We start from the raw sequence: 21690 nt of genomic DNA on the forward strand, positions 1-21690 counted from the left end.
TATTAATAACCTTATGGCGAAATAAATATTCTCATTTAATTTCATGAAATAGAACTTTGCCACGATTGACAATAGTTAATGCAATATTATACAACGATTAACAATAATAAAAAAATCTCAGATGTCCCAAACGTGGTCTAACTCCAACCATCACAAACCGTTAAAATCCTAAATTACAAACTGCTTCATCTCAAGTGAGTTTAATTAACATTATAAAATTAAAAGTGAGCCGTGGTGTCGGTGTGCACTGCGCTAGAATTGGGCCGGATGTCCAAGAATATTATGACATTCATTAGTGTGGACTGAGATTAATTAAAAATTATATGTTCTAAAAACTAGCGATGCATCAAAGATTTGCTTGTTTGTCATTAAGCCTTTGGTCTTTTTGGCTTTTTAATGATTATATTGTACAACATCCACGGGGTCGTAATTGAACGTGCCTTTGTTAAAGAAGGATTCTATTATATTTTTGTTATTCTAGCATTCTATTGCTTATCCGTGAGCGGTTTTTATTACAGTCGCACTTAAGGTCAGCAGTCTTATGACTGCCTACAGAAGTTAAGACATGGTCCGACAATGACCGGTTTTTCTGTTACAGTTTATATACATATATAGGTATATCATTCAGACTTAGCACGGTTATACATTATGTCATAGATATTTGACTCGATTATTATTGATGATACTTTGGAAACTATGTAAAGCTTCCCCAGTGTTAGAAATTAAAAGTGAGTATATTTTATGAATAAAAAATATCGCGTGAAGATCAATTTTAGTCAACATATATCGTAAATAGATCCACAACAGACCCCACAGACAGCAAGCTGTCCAGAAAAATGATTCGTTTGAAAAAATTGTCACAAAATTCGTGGGTTATTTTTTTTTACAGTTGAAAGCTTTATCGGTAATAAAAACACCATTATATATTTTAATTCATATTTTTCTTGATAATAATAGCAACAAAAGGGAAAGCCCATTTCAGGCCCACAGTGGACAACTGTCTTAAGAAGACTTACTTTGTCCAGAAATCTACCATAAAGAGAGACGATTTTTGATGAGATTTAAATGAGAGCCACTACAATCAGTAATATTTCAATAAAAAAGGGAATTTTATTGATAAATATAACAAAGTTGAGGTGAAATATTGTCCGAAGTTAAAATATTTTTACTATGGTCAATCGATCTGAATATCGATTTATAAACAAATAAAATAAACTCAGGTTAAGTAAAAATAACGGGCCGCTGTTGGTAATTCTATATAGAATTAAACAAAAGAAAACATTTATTATAGAACCAATGTATACGTTTGTTACTTTATTCAGTAAAGATTTTAAAACAATAATCTATCGATTATTTTTATATACGTAACCGATTTATCGATTTAATTTTTTCGTGACAAGTGGCAACACTGATGACTGAAATGACATTTTTCAAACTAATGAAATATGATTCTGTTCACTGTTCGCTTGTTGCTTGTGCTCAATGAGAATGCGTTTTGTATATTAAAATAAATAATAATTTTGTTGGCAGAGATGCAATTGAATTATATTATTGCAATTGCATATTAGGGAAACGCGCGATAGATAAGAATAATAATGACATAGTATAAATGGTATTATGCCAATCTATAACGGTTAAAAGATACTGTTGAATAAATTTTTTCCACCTGAAAACGTACCAGAACTTTTTTGTCAAACTTAATAAGCCATATTTGAAATACAACTGTTGTTATACTCAATATCTTATTATTATAAATTATTAAAAAAATCGGAAAAGGCCTTAATTATCTTTCTTTCATGCACATTTTAATCTATAATATAAAAATGAGTCGCTGAATGTGTTGCTAAGCGCAAAACTCGAGAACGGTTGGACCGATTTTGCTAATTCTTTTTTTAAAATATTCCTTGAAGTACGAGGATGGTTCTTACGGAGAGAAAAATTCTAAAAAAAAAAAATTTTAAATTTTCTGAAAAAGTCTAAAAACAACACTTTTCTATACTCCCATACAAAAGATTTGTGATAATACTTAAAAAGTCACTGTTAGGCGATACGAAGTTCGCCGGGTCAGCTAGTCTATAATATAAAAATGAGTCGCTGAATGTGTTGCTAAGCGCAAAACTCGAGAACGGTTGGACCGATTTCGCTAATTCTTTTTTTAAAATATTCCTTGAAGTACGAGGATGGTTCTTACGGAGAGAAAAATTCTTGAAAAAAAAAATTTAATTTCCTGAAAAAGTCTAAAAACGACACTTTTCTATACTCCCATACAAAAGATTTGTGATAATACTTAAAAGTAAATTTGAACTTTAATACCATACGATAAAGTTTGTGTTAGGCGATACGAAGTTCGCCGGGTCAGCTAGTAATATATAAAATAGCCAAAAAGTTTAAAAAATATATATTTCTACAATAATGGCGCCATTTAAGTTTTTTCCCAGATATCTAATTCTGTTAAGATTTTAGAACACTCAATTTTTATACGATATTTGATGTCCACATTAATTGGACCCGAGACACTATGGAGAGTGGGCATTCTCCTTTGAAACTTGAAAAAATTTTGATTTGTTTCTTCGAATCAAGTATTTCGTTTTAAGTTTCTAACCTAAATAATAATTAATTTCGGGTCCAGTAAAGTTTAGTGTTTTCAATTAGTCGCTAAGAAACTTCTATCCACTATCTAGGTCGCAGACGAAATTCACTGAAACGACGGCCGTTGGCCTAATTGAAAAATTGCTTTCTCGTAAATTAAGCCCTGTGATATTAATTTGTGATATTTACGACGAATGTCCCGACCTCATTAATTTATTCGGATCACTAATTTTATTGAATGAATTTATTAAAAGTGAATTTTGATAAGGGATAACACAGTTCCACTACCACCTCGGAACTTAAAAAACCAACCGATGGCGGGATAACCATCCAACTGCTGACTTTGAAATACAGCACGGGCAAGACGGGCAGCAGCGTCTTCGGTGCGACAAAGCCTGCGGTCACCAACCCGCCTGCTCAGTGTGGTGAATATGGGCACACACTTGAGTTCACGCCATTTTTGGCGCGAACTTGTGGGGGGCCTATGTTCAGCAGTGGACTGCGATAGGCTGAAGTGACGATGATGAATTTTGGTTAATTGTTCTATGTATTGTAATTTCGTCTTTCAAATAACGTTAACAGCAACCAGTGAAACAGGCCCTTACATTAGTCTGAACATACTTAAAGGTCGAATTCGAACCATGGAAATCAATCATGTTCTCTTCCTTGTCGCTCACTTAAGCTTAAAGGTTATAAGGTACAAATATTTTAATTACATTTCCTATTAGTATTTTTTTATCATACAATGGATACTTAATATAGAATTGAAAAGTGAATGTAGATCGGAATGAATGGAATGATCGTTTAAATATTTCAGCTACCAACCAAGACTATTTTGCTTTATTATAAGCTTAATCGCAATAGTTCAAATCATTTGATTCTCAAACGATTCGTTCGTAAACAAAAGAGCTGTGGTTCTCAAACTATAGCCTAATAAAGTATTGCTATATGAAGTTAATTAAATCATTAACAATTGTAGATTACATCATTAAAAACTAGAAATTAAAATTAAAAAAAATATATATTACCAATATTAAAAAAAAAAACTTGAATATTTCTCTTCTAAATAGTAAAAGGTCAGTTAAACGCGTATAAAATCTGACGTGATATAAATATTCGACAAAAATAAAATTTAAGCATCCCGGTTCTCTTTTCAGAAAGTTTGAGAGTCACTATAGCCATTTAAGGTTATAAGCGTGCATTAAAGAGCACATACAAGTCGACAATGCATTTGTCCTTAGCGTGCCAGTTATCAGGTTACTTGCCAATTGAAAGCCAAGGACGCGAGCCGGTTCTATGCAAATCGTCACACTTGTGACCTCTTTGTTCTGGAACGTATTCTGTTACAAGAATCGTATTTACTTCGCCTTTGACAAACAATTCAATATGACATATTGTGCCTTCTGACCTAGTAAAATATAGTTTATTGCACTAGTAAGAGTATATTTGTGTTTGTTTGGTAACGAAAAATACTGACTTCAAGTACATCGATACAACGTAGGTCAATGAAAAAATAGTCAAGTAAATACCAATGATTAGAGATGACTCAAAAAGTATATATCAGATTTTGATTAAATGTAAATAGGACATGACAAGCACAACCTTTTGATTGAAAAGAGAATCATAGATAGAGAGGTAACACATATAAAAAAACGAGTGCGCTTTAGACCACACGACTGAAGTAAAAAAAAATAACAATAGGCCTGTACTGTGTCTTAGATATATGAAACGTAACTGGCTACGAGAGAGAGAGACAGGAAATGTCTGCTCTCTCTTTTGCTCCGTTCGCCCTACCCGATCACACGCATTCACCGGTTTAATCTCCAAGTCAAGCGTGAGTAAAGAAGTTTTTAGTAAAAAACATTCGAATTGAGAACCACTTTCTTTTTTGAAGTCGGTTAAAAAATATTAATAAAATAATCTTGATCGAGTTGTACGATTTGTGAAATGGGTTATTTGCGATGCTTCTAAAAATGTTGATAATTTTTAATTCCAGATTTCTATGAAATAGAGTATCTTAACAGTGCCTTAATACAAAATACTCAGAATTACAATGTTACCATAAATTTTTAAGAAGCTTTATCAAGTCTCGATTTCTTTTGTGTTTGTAAAGCGAGTGTGTGTCGAAAACACGACAAACAATTCAATTAACATTGGTTTAAATAAAATTTAGTTTATTTATAATTTAATTTTCGAGAACACCAAAATTTTTTGAGTTCTCAAAACTCTACTTAAAAATTAAAATATGCCAATTTCAATTGAAACTCAAAAGAGGAAAAATCACTAAAATATCTTTCGATCACGCCAGATTTCCCTTCGAGAATTTCCTGTCTGATACCCATTTCAACCGAATTAATGGGAAATGGTGACGACACAATCTGTCAATTGGCATCTCTCTGTTTTACCGGTTAACGAGGAAAACGGGTGTGGTGGAACCATTTTAAGTAAATTGTTAAATAAACAAGACCTAGATGTGCTTGTAGAGTAAACGATAATGCGGCAGCTGCGTCTATTTATTTATATTTAACTTTCGCAATATCATGTGTATTAAGAAAAGGCTGAGATAAAGCTGTGGATCGATTGCATCAAGTGTTGGCATCACTCAGTAAATTGATCGTCAAATAGATCTTAATTGGAGATTCAAATCCGCCCAAACATCGTCAAAAGTAGCACTTTTAATTTTCTTTTTTGCAACATCGTGATTGTAACGGATGTTTGTCTCTGAATTCTGAACAATTATAACATGCGTCATCACAGTCAGGCAAAAACAGTGAAAATAATCCCCTTTAACGATAGGAGAAATATTAAAAAAAGGGTCTTTTCTTTGAATCCAGTGTAGCCTACTAGATACGTCTTAGATTTTCTATTTCTTAATTTATAAATAAAAAAAAATATTTATCCTACACTATTAATTTCTCAGACACTAACTTATAACATCAATCTATTGATTTTATCAAATTTACGCAAATTACGTTCACGAGTAACTTGAAACGTCTACTTAACTTGATTCACACCAAACATTCACTATTCTATAACGATAATGATCGTATAAAATCGCCTCCATATTTCTCTCGCACAGGTGTACAATAAAATACGAAACCGTTCGAGGAATCCTCGTTTCAAATGCTTATCAACCATTCAACGCTTCCATTACCGATCGCCGGATGAGAAACATTATCAGGACCCCTCTTATCATTCCACGCGAAAGCTACATTCAATCGTTTTCTACTACATCTAACAAGTGGCTCATGAACCGTTTAAATTCGTTTTATGGTTCATAATTCATGAATATCCATCCACTTGACCTCATTGCATGTAAAGAAAGCAAATTTTGTTGTTATGTCGGTATTGGTAAGAATGACTACAGTTTGAATGACGTAGAATTTTTGCATAAGTAAAGGCTGTTTACAAGTGGAATGATAAGGGATTAAATATTTTCGAAGTGAAACTTCTTTGGGGACATAAGGGTAAAAATTGATGAAACGGCAACGTTTTGATGAAACGGCAACGTTTTTCTCGGTGGCGGTAGATCGGAAATCTAAAGCTTTAGATTTGTATAAATAATAATAAACGATACTTAAAAATTTGTTCGCTAAAGAAGTTTCACTTCTGACATGTGTGCTTTGTACGCACGCACTTATTTTTTAATTTAAACTAGTATTGAGATTATATTTAGATTAGACTAAGACCATTTTCCCCTTTAATATTTTCCAACTTATTCACATTGTAGTTGTGTAAAAATTGTCATCAAATACAGAAAGATTAAATGTGATATAGTTATTAATTCTAAAGATTCATAGTCCAAGTAACACCACAGCTGTGACCTTAATCCATGCGGTGTCAGGGTGAAGCCAGCGGATATATACGAGATGTAGCACTTAATGAGACATCAAATGACTTCCGGGAGGCGCGAGCGCAGATTACATGTTGAAAAGCGAATACTAATGCGTTTTAAATGAATTGATGTATAATTTCAATTTATCATTCGTTGTCAAAACATGTTTTGTTTATTTAAAATTATTTGTGTTTTATAAAGTTAAAGATTTTGTTTTTTGAAAAGTAATTATTTCCAATATTGTAATGTATACATTCCGTACCTTAAAGATTTTGTAAGCTGCGAGTATACGTTAAAATTTATAGACACTAATGCGCTCCTATGTATATGTGTTTTTGTTTCCAGTTTGGATGTCTATCCTTGTGGGTCTCTCCACCGTGCCTAGGAGTCAAGTTGTTTAAGCTGTCGGTCCCAGTTATTATAAATACCTGATAGCGATCGTTACTCATAGTAGGAAACATATCCGGTACTGTGATTTTTTTAGCTCATAAGTTTCCTTTAAATAGGAAAATAGATACAGAATTCTTATTGATCCTAAAGTTCTTTCTCATATAAATTCTCTTTTATTCTATGATAAGTTTACCCTGAACCAAAATATTGAATTACACATTTACGATTGAAAGTTGAGGTCTAGGTTGGAGTTCAAGTACGTAGCTTTAATTTAAATGAAATTAAGTGCTGTTGTCAAGGCGAATAAGGTGTAATTAACTTTAGTTTAGGATACGATGAAGTTGAATTCCTTATATCAGTGGAAAGTGTGATAAAAACTGTAGAAATAATTAATTTGACATCGCGTTAGTGCAACCTGCGCGACTTACAACTGCTGCGCTGGCGGTTGCGGGTTCCATTCCCGCACATGGCATGTATTATTGGCCATACAGATGTTTGCCGTAGTCTGAGCGTTTGTGTTTTTGTATTGTTTGTGTGTCTGGAATCCCGCCATGAAGTAAATCCTAGAGGGTCATTGACTGTACGGCGCTTATTTCTTTAACTAGTTACTATACCTTGCTTCTCGGGTAAACGCTTAGCACGTCTGACCACCAGCGCGCCTCTTCCCGGCAAGTGCCCTTGACGAAGGTGACACGCTCCGGTGCCGTGATGGCCAGGCTGTGCGCGTGTCCCGTCACGCTGTCCGCCTCGCTCACCTCCAGCACCGTCGTCATGTCCACGCTGGCTTGCGGGACCGTGTCTGGCTGTAAGAGAGATAATTGGTAAGGATTTGGTTTAAAAATATACCTCTTACAATAAGTAAATCTGTATTTTTAAATATTAGGAATTAATAAATATACTTCGTGAGTGAAAAACTATTTTTTTTTGTTTTTTTTCTGTATTATTGAAGTAAAACTTTTTTACGTACACTTGACTTGGGGAGTAAGCTAGTGAAGGCGTGACGAGAGCGTCACGAAAAGTGTGATCGGGCGAGGCACACTCGTTTTATAAATAATAATATTCAAATTAAATAATATAGCGAGTTACACATTAAAACTCCGTTTGTACATTTAAAAGTAGTAATTATTATATATATATAAGTGTAGCTTATATTGATATTATATATGGTTCTAGCTTTAAATAAAATTTCCATCTAGGAAAAGAATTATCCAATTAAAGGTACGTTAAAATAATTACAAAATTAATAATAAAATTTTTTTATTCCACTATTAAATAGCGTAGGATAGGAATTTATCACTTGGCTATCATTGCAATCAAGTTTTCTTCGTGAAAATTGTAGTTAACGGCATCGGCGCTAGGTATCAGGTACAAGTCAGACGCCGCGGGAGGCTTGCCTGGACGTGTTTATTTAGATCAACGTCTAAAGCATGAAGGCGTCACCTATCTATTATTTAAATGCCCAAGTGAGTTGTGAACAGCTAAAATATCTCACCGAAGAGCTAATTAGAATCCGTTATTATTCTGAATAATACATTCAAGACGAAATTGAAAACAACAATGTAGAAACTGCAAATGCAGTAGATTTAATGTACTAGGATGAAAGTGATAAAAAGAATTAACGTCTAGAGCAGGGGTGTCAAACTTAATTTTGCAGAGGGCCATATATTAAAGTTAGAAAGCGTAGGGCCAGATTCAAATAAAAGAAATGTACTGTGCGCATTTTAAAACTTTCGTAGAGGAATCGAGAGAACTCATGATTCTTCTTTCTGTGCCACATTGCGATTGCGGGCCGTGTCTTTGACATCCCTGGCCTAGAGTAAAAAGCCAACGTGTTGCAAAAGAATTATAACAATGTTTAATCCTTGACTGGATAAAGATGAGTAGTTACACATATAAATTTAATCATAAGTAGAAACCTGAACGGATATTTATTTCTTCGATTTAAGTGACAAACACTCATCAGCCTATTCAGTAGCTCAACGTACCACTTAAAAGTCGAATGTACCATATCACATCCTCTTAACTTAGCTCTAATAGACTATCCAACGTAGGTAATTAGTCTCCAGACACGTTAAGGATATTCGATCCGTTTATCTAGATATTTATATGAATCTAGACTCTATTTCCTCGCTGATGGTGAGAAGTAAATTAACCGTTTAAAATATTATCTCCGGTATTCGTAATTGCAGAGTTTAAAAGCTTAATTTATCAGCGCTAATTTTCAAGGTATTCAAAGGTCGCAAATTATTCCTCGTAGGACGTTGCCAAGAATATTACTGTAGCGTGCACCTATGTCTATAAATAGCGTATCATAACTCTAATCGTTGCATTGATTAAGTTTATTTACTGAAGCCTCGAGGTCAAGTAGCACTTAATGGACACTTCTCGTCACCTAATCCATCATACGAGATAAGCATAGTGTCAAAATGTCAAAATAACATTTAATATTTACGAATAATTTCTTATAAATCTTGCAAATTTTAAAACGATACATCGGTGAAAGCATTAACGAAACGGATAACGAACCGAAAAAGTGAAAATAAATTTCACGTAAAACACGTTAACGATACGACCAATTAAAATCGACGGACAGAGCATGGAAGCGGTCAAGCGTATATCAAACTTTATTAATCACGCCCGATGAGAAGTAAAGACAGAGTGATTTATTATACCACTTTCCCCGCATCCCGAAATGGTCTAATTTGACATCAGATCGCGAGCAGCTCCAGCAATACGCAACAGTCGAGCGTAAGGATGTTGGTCTGAAACAATTTACGATGTATCCATTGCGCGGAATCTGGACCGGTTGCGAAAATTTTCAATACAAAGTCGTAAATGAATTTCCTGCTGACAGGAGTTTTCGTGATTTTATCACTTCCAAACCTACCGTTGTGTCGGTCGCGACTAACGATTATGCAATTGTTCCCATGCGACGGTCCAGCGACCATAATTTCCGTTGTAGCGGGACAGAGCCATTCAAACAGACCATGAATGGACGGAACTCCCATCTGTATTGCCGTTGAGAGCCAAAACACATAGGTATAGGTTCCTACGTCTTTAATAAATATTGAGGTTATTATCGTTTCATTTATTGATGTCATTAAATTCGGTATCTAGAATACTTTTGCTGACGCGAAATTATATTTGTAAGATACAGAAAGAATTTAATTAGAGTATTTATTATTCACAAAAATCAAATGCATTAAAAATCTTTGGAGATCATATTTATAGTAATAAGCACCTGTCTTGTTTTTATAATAATAAACGCTTCACACTCAACGGCCCCCAGTAAGATTTTCTCCCGTGTCGGGGGTCCGGGAACACACACAATACACAAACACAACGCCCAGAGCACGACAAACATCTATACGGTAAATACAAATGTTTGTCATGTGCAGGAATCGAACCCGCGACCGCCATTGACCTGCTGTGACCGCTGTGCCAATGCATCAGATCTGCCATAAAGGCTATATTTTTGACGGAAATATCAATTTCTCTACAAGTTTTAGGCTACAAATTTAAATCAAAATAAGGCTGAATGGAAATTTTTCATAAACATATCGGTCTGTTGAAGCCAAGTTTAATAATTTGAGCCCTAGAATTCTGTCGGATGCTAAATTAATGCTTTGCTATTTACACGATTTAAGCGAGCGAAGTTTATGTAAGCGTAGGTTAGGTGCGTCAAAGTTAGTAATTTCAAAATGTTTATTACTGGGGCGGTATTCAATGTGAATCAATGTTGAATTATTACGAAAATAGCTCGTAATAGTTGATAATTTCTGGTTAAATTAAAGGTCAATTAAGTTTTTACGACTAACTACTATTATAGTACTTCCTTTTGTTTCAAATGTAATTAATTGAAAACAGTTACATTATCAATGTAAATGTCGCTTTTATTACATTTACAGGTTCAATTTAAAATACATTTCTTCATTTATTTTAATGTTGTACTTCTTAATGGAGTTACATTAAACTTGAAATTAAAGCTTTAATAGACATTAAAGGATACCTTATATAAACACCAGCGGTGCCCGCGGTTACACTCGCGTTCATTTGAGGAAAAAACGTACATTAAAATTGTAATATTTAAAAGTAATTATATAAAAGTACGCTAATAAATAAAAACTGAAGTCAAACTTAGATTGCTCTCTACGTGACGGTATAAATCATAGGCCCGTGTACCAAACAATTAGCCTTACACGTCCAACGAATCCTAACCAGTTTAGCAATCGCTAAAGACCTCTCAGCTCATCCTCTGTAAAGCCTCATCTTAGGTATAGCGTTGGAAGTAGGGACCAGGTAAATTGGTGATCATCAACTACATTATGGATTTGCTATGGGATACCTAACAGTTTGTTACGTTGGTGGATAATTTATATACGTAATCGAATGTTATAAACGGAATTCTGTCATAACGGTGTTATTAGCCCGTTGGCGCAGTTTCTAGTGACCCTGCTTTCTGCTCCGGGGGTTATGGGTTCGATTCGCACCCCAATTCTGGGTGTAATATATATATTTATTTATATTTATGTATTATTTATAAGCATGTTCATCGAAAGAAAATATATGTAGCTATACCAATCGCTTACCTATAACACAAGCGTACTTGAGTAACAGACGACCGTGTGTGTATTGTGTAGATGTTTATATTTATTTATTATACTGTATTTACTAGTATTTATACCTATACTTTATTTTGGTGCTTTGGACTTTCTCTAACCTTCATTAGATTCAGGTTTTTTTTTTCGTTACATACTCTGCTACTATTAATTACGGGTTCGATTCCCGCCTGATTATGGGTGTAATATTTCTAATCACGTTTTATTTCTATGTGCATTTATCAAAAAAAAAAAAAAATGTAGCTCAGGAACATCAGTCGGCTGTTACCTATAAGACAAGCATTAAGTTGGTTACCATAGGTACGGACTACCGTGTGTGTGTGTGTGTGTGTGTGTGTGTGTGTGTGTGTGTGTGTGTTACAAGATACTTATATTTATATCTAGTTACATAGGAAATAGTTCAAAACAACTCTGATATAGGTATATTTCATCTCATGCTTCGGACACTGCAGCTAAACCGTTAAATATAAGTGGTGAACGGATACAGGGTCGCCCACGCGTTGTCGCCGATTATCCCCCGAGTTATAGACCTCACGCACGCAGCCTTCGATAGATAAAGGTCAATGAGATAGCTGTTGTGGTACTCATGACAATTCGAAGGAATTAAGACGTGATGACGCCAGACCTTATCCAGGAATAAAAGATTTTTTTTTGTATTCTAGATGAGTTCCCTCTGTTTCTTCGTGTAATCTTCTTTACTTACTGACTTAGACTTTTAGTTCCATATGAGACAAAGGCCACGTCTCCATAAAGCAATTTGGAGTTTAAGTCAATACTGGTACACTGTAGGTCATTTGTATTCCTGCGGTGAGTAAGGTAGTCAGAGCTTCTGGGGAGGGTCAGGGGTTGGCAATCAGTTTGAGATCTTGCAGGCGTCTATAAACTACGGTATTCGTTTGCCGAAATCTAATATATAAAATTCTCGTGTCGCGGTGTTAAGAGCCATTTCACAAAAATCGGTAACAATCCGCGAAATTGTAATATTTTGACGTCGTTAATCTCAGTGTTGGATGCAATAATGTAATTTATATTCTTGAAATATAATAGAGCAACCTTTGTTGTAGTCCATAGTCAGATCAGAATTTTGATTTATATTATGTGTATAAAATTATTAACCTTTTCATCAGCCTCCTCCCTGGGTAAACGGTCGCAATGTATACTTTGAAGTCCTACTTTTCAATAACCTCTACGTTGAAACCATTTTAAAAAAATATCATAATATGTGGAATATAATTTTGTTGTCCACTATCATAGATTTTTATTCCATTTGTATCTCTATTAAACGATAAAAAAAATTTAAAGTTACGAATATTTTCCAAATAAGTACAATTTTGAAAGCGATATTTCTCTTAGAAAACTAAGAAATTTTAACGAACTATCTTCATCAAAGTAAACTTACATCATTAAGGAATACAAAAAAAAATAATTAAAAGATGTAATTATTTTTAATACATTTTATATTAAATAATAAAAAGATAGTATATATTGCCACGCATCAAGCCCGGTAAATCAGTCGAGCGCTAGCGCTCTTAGAGGTAAGGTCCACGCCAAATTCTGCGCAGCCGTCTCTTTCGCTCACACGCGCCAAGCGTCTGTTGTTATAGCGGATAAAACGCATTTGATACTTTCATAATAAAATATAAATAAAATAAACATATTACGAAAATGACTGTAAAATAATATAATGATAATTTCTGTAAACAAATGTATAATTTAATTTTCTTTTCTCACACTATCAATACAAATAGGCATTTCAATCTGTTTGTCTTGTTATTTGTTAATTAATATGTTTGTCGGTGTCGATGTCATTAAATGCTTTTTTATTCATATCGTAAATATTAGATTCATTCGTAAACTGAAAAAACTAAATCAATTTAAAAAAATTGTTTCATAAAATTGATTTTTTTAATTTTATTTTAAATTTATTGACTGTTGTTATATAACATACTTGAAATTTTTAACAAATTAATTATGTAGAAAACATTTTATACCATAGTTATAATTTTTATTATACGTCAGAAAATGATCACGATGGTCTTTTGGTTGTCACACTATACGTACTAGCACAAAGATCGCGCGGCTCGTACGACTCGCGCGATGCGACCAAATTTACCTAAACTTGCAGAGCGTAAAATTGTGAAATGGCTCTTAATTCTCATGAAATTTTGTGTGCATATCGGGTAGGTCTGAGAATCGAACAGCATCTATTTTTCATTATCCTAAATTATAGGGGGTTGGGAACAATCAAGGCTTGTCGAATTCGATGCATATCAGTACTTCAGTTAGAAAAATACCCATGAACCCATATAGTAGAGCATTATGAAGATATGGCTCGTCTCGTACACAGAAGACTATAACTAAAAAGCCAGAAATTTACAAGCAATTTCAGTTCATTTCGGTAAAAAGGAAGTAAAAAAATATAATAAATATGTGAAAACTATTAACAGTGTTCTCTATATATACATAATAACTGACATGACATAACATATATAGACAGGAATTATCTAGTTAATGTGGTCGTAAACATGGCAAGAGGTGACGTTTCTGGCGCCGTTTATTTCATTGAGTTCCCGGCGACCTGACCCTTCGACGTTGAATACTCATTCATATAACACGGAACTTATTGTAAGTTGCGAGTTAAAATATTGTTGTATTATGCGTTTCGCTTGTAACGATGTTCGTTATTTTCGTTTATAGTATTATCAATTAGTATTTAATTTATAAAAAACAATAATAATAGCGAGAATAAGATTATGCCAGACTGCGTAGCGTCATAGAAAGATTAGGATAGATTCCTGTTGCCTGCAGATCCGGGACCCTCCAATTAAAGCGGCTCAAGGCTCCCGCAGGGGTTTGGTCGGTAGTGCACCCCCAAGTGTGAAGCCGACATACGGTCTAGGACTGCCTACCCGGGCGTCCTGGATATCACCCATAAATGGGTTCCCCTGCGATAACAAAAAAAAACACACACACACACACACGTGATTAGATAGATTAGTAAAAGCCGAGCATGTTTTTTTTTTAAAATAGAATAACAATTTTACGAGAGAAGATATATTAGAAAAAAAACATTTTTTTTCAATAGAATTACCATTTTACCAAAAAAATTCAAATCACCTCACGCCCACCACAAACTCACACGCTATAAACGACGCGGTCTGCCCCTCGATAGCTTAATCACTGAAAGAAATAACGCCAGACGCGCATATTCCGACGCATTCTGCGCCACCTCCACAAACCATTTTAAGGAGTTTTGCAACCGACAAACCAAAGAAGACGTGTGGTCCGTCACCAATAGAATTATACAAACCAAACCCCTCTCACACCCCCCCTCCACCCTCCTCCTCAATGACGGTAGTTATACCACTGACAGCCTTCAGACCGCCAACGCCCTCATGGACAACTTTTTCCCTCCTGACACTCCTGACTACACTCCCTCCCAACAATCCATCAGAACCCTAACCACCACGCCCGTAGACACACCTTCAGAACCCCCCTTCACCTCTATTGAAATCCTCAACAGCCTCAAACACATGAGCCACAAAAAGGCACCCGGTATAGACCACCTCACCGCTGACATCTGCCTCCACTTCGCCAACCAATTCCCCGACTTCCTCACCTCACTCTATAACAGATGCCTCGAACTCTCCTTCTTCCCCACTGCGTGGAAACGCGCCCTTATTAAAATCATTCCCAAACCCAGCAAACCCAACTACTCCCTCCTCTCGTCCTTCCGACCCATAGGCCTAATAAATGTATTCGGGAAACTCCTAGAAAGACTCATCATTGACCGCCTCAACTCCCACCTCTACACCCACAACCTCCACAACTCCCGCCAGTTTGGCTTTAAAGAACAAACATCTACCACACACGCCATCCTCACCGCCCTGGATCTCATCAGATCCAGGAAATCCGCAGGCGAACATGTAATCGCCCTCTCACTCGATATCAAAGCCGCTTTTGATAACGCATGGTGGCCTGCCATCCTCAACAGACTCCGCTCCTACAACTGCCCGAGAAATATATACCAAATCCTCCTCAGCTACTTCACCAATAGAACTGTAGAACTTAATCTCTCCGACTGCAACCTTACCAGAAGCATGTCCCGGGGTTGCATACAGGGTTCAGTCTGCGGACCCACCATGTGGAACCTCATCCTGGACGAGCTGCTGGACCTTTCTCTCCCCCCCAACTGTCACATCCAAGCCTACGCTGACGACGTTCTCCTTATCCTTCATTCGCCCTCCCTATCCACACTCCAAAGCACCACCAACACTGCCCTCAGCCAAGTCAGCGCCTGGGGCAGCAGTGTCAAACTGCTCTTCGGGCCCGACAAAACCAAGGTCACTGGCTTCACTAACAAAACCTCACAGCTCAATATCTTCATGGACAACACTAAATTGTCATTCTCCAACGAAATCAAATATCTTGGGATCACTATCGACAATAAACTCAAATTCACCAGACACGCTATCCAAGTCATCGAAAAATCAAGAAAACTCCTTCATAAACTCCTCCTATTTACTAGACCTACCTGGGGTATACACTCCGATAATATTCGCATCATTTTTGAGCAGGTTATCACACCTATTATCACGTACGCAGCCAGCGTCTGGTCCAATGCCCTCCGATATAAGTTCGTCGTCAGAAAACTCCTCTCCCTACAGCGCTTCTTCGCCATTAAAATCATCCACGGCTTCCGCACCTGCAGCACGGTCACTTCCATATCCTTGGCTCGACTAACCCCCCTCCCCGACAAAATCAAGGCCGTCGCTGACATCGAAATGGCGAAGCTCCGTGGCTTCTCTGACCTCCTTCCCTCTGACATCACCCTTGAAAAACCCGCGCACCCGTCTTCTTTACTCCATCCAGCCCTCAGGCTACCCATCTCCTTTACTGAAGTCCATACGATAGAGGAATATCATGACCTAATTACTCATAACACCTGGCGCATATTTACCGATGGCAGTCGCCATGATGACGTTGTCGGAGCCGCATTCGTCGCCACCGACCCACATGGTAATTGCACCACCAAAAAATACAAATTACACGCAACATGCTCGGTCTTCCAAGCCGAAATGTTGGCTATATCAAAGGCCTGCCAGTGGATAACACAACTCGTAGGTAGAAGTAACCCTCCCTCTTCCGACTCCTTCCACATATTTTCCGACAGCAAATCCGCTCTCACTGAACTCTTAAACCCATACAGCCACAACACCCTCGCCGTTAATATCTTCCACTCCCTTCACACCGCCAGAACCAAAAACATCCACATCCAATTCTCCTGGGTCAGAGCACACATCGGCATCCCCGGCAACGAGTTGGCCGACTCGGCTGCCAAAGACGCGGCTTCCATGCACTCCCAACCAGTGTTCTACCACACCCCCATCTCCTACCTCAAAACAGAAAAACGCAAACAGCTAGCCATCTCCTCACAGTCCTTTTACGAAAACTCCTCCGGATCCTTTTACACCAAGACACTCCTTCCCACCTATCGCGACCTCTGCAACTTCACCGACACCACCAAACTCACCTTCCCGATCACCCAATTCCTCACCAATCATGCCTTTCACAAAACATACCTTCACCGCTTCCACATCACAGACAACGACACCTGTCCATGCAACAATACAGACCCCCAGACCTTTGACCACCTCCTTCACCACTGCGTGCGATTCTCACGCACCAGACTTGACTTCTACACAACGTGCAACAACGAGCTGATCACCCCTAACGACCCACTCATACTGACCAAAATTACTGACAAACCTGAGATACTTCACACGTTCATCAATCACCTGACTGACATCATCAACCAACTCAAACACTTTAATGGCACATAACCAGTTACACCTACCCACCCACACACCTACAGATACTGTCTGATACAATTAAGTTCTATAATTCTGCGCCCACTGTCAATATTGTAAATACCCACTGTAAATATCCATCCATATATAACCTAATAAATAAAACAAAGAAACCATACATGACACTAACAGAAAGCGTAAACCAGTAGCGCTACTGTTATCGTCAAACACTGAAGTCTTCATTATAAAAAAAAATCACCTCACGACGTTATATCTTGTTGTGTATAGACGCAGAACGTGAACTTATTAAAGAAATAAAGAATTAGAACACTGAGGGTATTATTAGCCTGGATTTGACAGCGAGACTGTTCATTATATTATTTCACGTTTTTTATCTACTGAGTGGATTTCTTCTTTATTCGTGTGTTTTCGTATTTATTCGTGGTCTGGGTGTTTGTGCAGTCCTTGTGGGTCTCCCCACCGTGCCTCGGAGAGCACGTTAAGCCGTCGGTGCCCGTTGTTATCATGTACAGCTGATAGCGATCGTTACTCATAATAGGGAATATATCCGCCAACCCGCATTGGAGCAGCGTGGTGGATTAAGCTCTGATCCTTTTCCTACATGGGGAAAGAGGCCTATGCCCAGTAGTAGGATATTACAGGCTGAAGCGAGTGAATTAACACTGAGAAAAAGTCAAGTTATTCGTAAATATTACGACTATTCGTTTCTGTTAATATCGTGTATTTACAAACACACGAAACATATATGACGGATATGATGTCCTGTGTGTCTACTGAGTATGAGGCATTTTATTCATTTACATAAATTCTAACTATAGATGTTTACAATTAATGTCGTATTCATAGAACTAATGGTAGAATTTGCTTTCAATCTGCGAAGTCAATTAATAAGAGCAACACCGCGTTCAGATCGAGCGCTCTGTGATTGTGAACTCGTGTTTATATTATACTTTTATAGGATGTATCAACATTTCAAAAAAAACACACACACACACGTTTATTAAAGTTAACCATAAATTTACTTTTCAATGTCATTTAACTGACGATGAGTATAATTATTTAATACTACATACGATACACAGAAGTTGTTGCAACTTAACACCTTAAAAATACCTTTCTAATTAACCTTTAAAAGAAACGGTTATATGCAAGACGAACTCAGGACACAACTGATTCCGTAACACTCATTAAATATAATGTTTAAGATCGAGCTAAATAAAAACCTCAAAAACAAGTTTCTTGTATGAGGTTGATGGTATTTTTTTTTTAATTATTTTTAAAAATACCTCGAAACTTATAATAAACATCCTTGCAACAAACGGAATGATAGAAACACAGTATTCTTTACTATGGAACCCTAATAAAAGCAAAGTTCAGGTTTAATAAATGGTTCCCTATCTATTGAATCAGAAACTCCAATTGCTACCTATTAGCGAGGTGATCCATTAAACAAGTGTCCGAGATCGATTCCGTGCTAATAAGATGTCGTCGGTGATTTGCATCCACTAGGGCTGGCAGGTGAATGACTTTAAAAATCAACACTTTTATTTTTAATTACATAACATTGATAAAAACCACTCAGGTGTAGTGGTGCGTTTTGCGGATTCAATACCCACTGGGGATGGATATTTGTATTTACAGATATTTCTTAGTTACCACACCGTGCTTCGGAGAGCACGTTAAGTCGTCGGTCCTGGTTGTTATCATAAATACTTGATAGTGATCGTTAGCTATAAGTACCTACTAATGGTAGGGGATATGGAGTGGAGTCGTGGTGGATTAAGCTCAATCCTTCTCCTAGATGGAGAAAGAGGTCTATGCCCAGCAGTGGGATATTAGAGGCTAAATCGTGATCGTGACATTTTAATGTTATATTGTCTAACACTAATACTTGAAAGAACTTTAGGAAGGTCGGGGTCTTAAAAATGTCACATAATGATTCGCATTACAGTCCATATATGTATTGATTTTTTATTTTATTTTGCAATATCATATATATTATAATTCACAACTTAAAAAAAAAAAACATTTTCACACAGTTGCGATATAAATCATAAATATACGCATAAATTGATAATTGTCGGCAAAAAATTAGGTAAAAAATTAATGGGGGTTTAAGTACTTAGAAACAGTAAAAAAATAATAAAAGATTAGAGGTTAAGTGAATGAACGAGTAAACAAATTGTATTCTCTGTTCTTTCGCATCTTTACGTAATATTTTTTACACATAATGTCACGCAATTTTTACGCATAAGCGCGAAATTTTAGCGTGTCATCAAATTGGTTTCGATTCACTCAGTTTTTTTTTGCGTTACTCTCGCTTTTCATTGAATCACATTTTTATTCGATAGTTGCGAAATTGCAAGTAAGACGTAAATATAATTTGAAATATGATATAAAAGTCAGCGGCATAGGTGAGGCCAATTTTTTAATAAAAAATAATAAAGGTGATGTTCTATGTAGGGGATATTAATTTCTAAAATTAAATAAAATACACACAGAGAGAGCCAACAGCCCTTCCAAAATATTTTTATCAATACGCTCATAAAAAAACAAAAAACCGATAAAAAAAAAACATAAATTGAAGTCAGAACTCGCAGCCCTATAAGAAGGCATGCTGTATTTAAATAGTAAAATGTGGGGCACGTTTAACACTACAAGTCTTCGGCTCACCACCACCACCATTGTTTTGTTCACCAAGCGTTTGTTCAATTATTTTCACTAACGACAAATTGGAGCAAGTGTGTGTGTGTGTGCAATTAGGGTGAAAGTTTGTTTATGTTTTTGTGTGTGTGCGGAAGGATGTTATTTTTTTACGGATTTGTTGTTTCTTAGATATTCTTACATAGATTCTATAGTCTTAACAATGAGGTGCCAAGATAATAGTTTTCCTGAAAACGCACGTTCTTATTTACCCGTAAGAGATTTGCGATTTTTTGACGTTATGAAAAAGTGGTAATAGTTCAGATTAATCCTCTATTAATTATAAATAAAGGACACCTCATTTCTCGATTTCAGCTGTTTAATTTTCGCGTGTTTTTTTCTGTTTCGTTCAGAAACATAAATAACATCAGTACCAGCTAATAACTAAAACAGACGGTATAAAATAAACCACAAAAAGTTGATTCATCACAACTCAACTAATTGACTTAAGTCGTTGCGACAAACTACAACTTTAGTGGCTCGATAACGAAATCGTATAGAAAGATTAACCGCTGTCAATTTAAATCCACGTTATTACAATAGCAGAGATCAATAACAGAAGCAGACGCAAACCGAATACGGGGCACATGGCTGACGGACAGATGGGGCATAACTGAGAACTGACTGACCGCAACACGTTTTCAGCCGAATCGAGACGAAAGTTGCCGATGCCTGGAGCAACGCTATTCGATTCGAGAAACACAAGATCGCCGCATCGCAATGGTAATACAAACATACCCGCAAGCAATCAAAATGACACAGGATTGATTCGAGTGGCGGATTTAAAGATTGTTATTCTATTTTACCGTTATTAATGCAGTAGTTTACTGTATTAATTATAAATTATTAGGGCTGATTAATCCGGCAGCATAACATATATGTGACTAATAAAGGCATCCAAAAGATAAAAAATTATGACATATTATTCTTTTTTACAATTAATCTCCTGTTTTTTTTATATTAAGTATTTATCTGTGAAATATTGCTATTTGAAATCTGTCAACCCAAAAGTTTTAGTATATTGGTGAAAACAAGTACGTAAGCTTCAGTGCCATCATCATTACAGCCTAAACAGTCCACTGCTGGACATCGGCCTCCACAAGTTTACGCCAAAAATAACGTGAACTCATGTGTTTTGCCCATAGTCACCACGCTGGGCAGGCGGGTTGGTGACCGTACATCACCATACACCCACCGTACACCGGCCATAGGATTGGTTAAATTTTATTTTTACTTAAGAAAATAAATTCGTTGCTGAAACACATCTTATGCTGACTCGAAAAAAAAAGTTACCATTAAAGTCAAAAACAATTAAACAACGGTAATAAGACGAGGCACATCCGTTAAGTGATTGTCGTAAGACTGGTGGAATCACGAGGTTTTACCTACTTCATTTTTTATTGCTACAATTAAGTCAAAACGTGAGTGATTATACAAAAAAAAAAAACAAGAAAAAAAATATAAATATCAACATTAATAATTTGATTAACAAAAGTATATACCTACGTTATACGCATAATTTCTATATGAATTCCTCGTTGTATCAAATTCCTCAAAAAGATCGATACATATAGGAGTACAAATGCGTACAAGGCAAAAATAAGTTTGTCCAATAATTATTAACAAATCCAGATAATTATAACAAAGAGAGATATTCAAATAAACAAACAAATGAAAGAGTAAACAAACCCTTCAACATTGTGGTGGTAATACGGTTCTAAAT

General features: G+C 36.2%; 1 protein-coding gene across 1 annotated transcript in view; it reads right to left on the bottom strand.

Moving 5' to 3' along the window:
- Nucleotides 1–21690, bottom strand: part of LOC123653651 (protein outspread) — an 81433-nt gene that overhangs the window by 33856 nt on the left and 25887 nt on the right. The window contains exon 4 of the mRNA XM_045589646.1: nt 7429–7617. Within this exon, the coding sequence (XP_045445602.1) occupies nt 7429–7617 (189 nt within the window). The remainder of the gene's footprint in view (nt 1–7428; nt 7618–21690) is intronic.

Source organism: Melitaea cinxia, chromosome 5 (genome assembly GCF_905220565.1).
Source record: "Melitaea cinxia chromosome 5, ilMelCinx1.1, whole genome shotgun sequence".
Lineage (NCBI taxonomy): Eukaryota > Metazoa > Arthropoda > Insecta > Lepidoptera > Nymphalidae > Melitaea > Melitaea cinxia.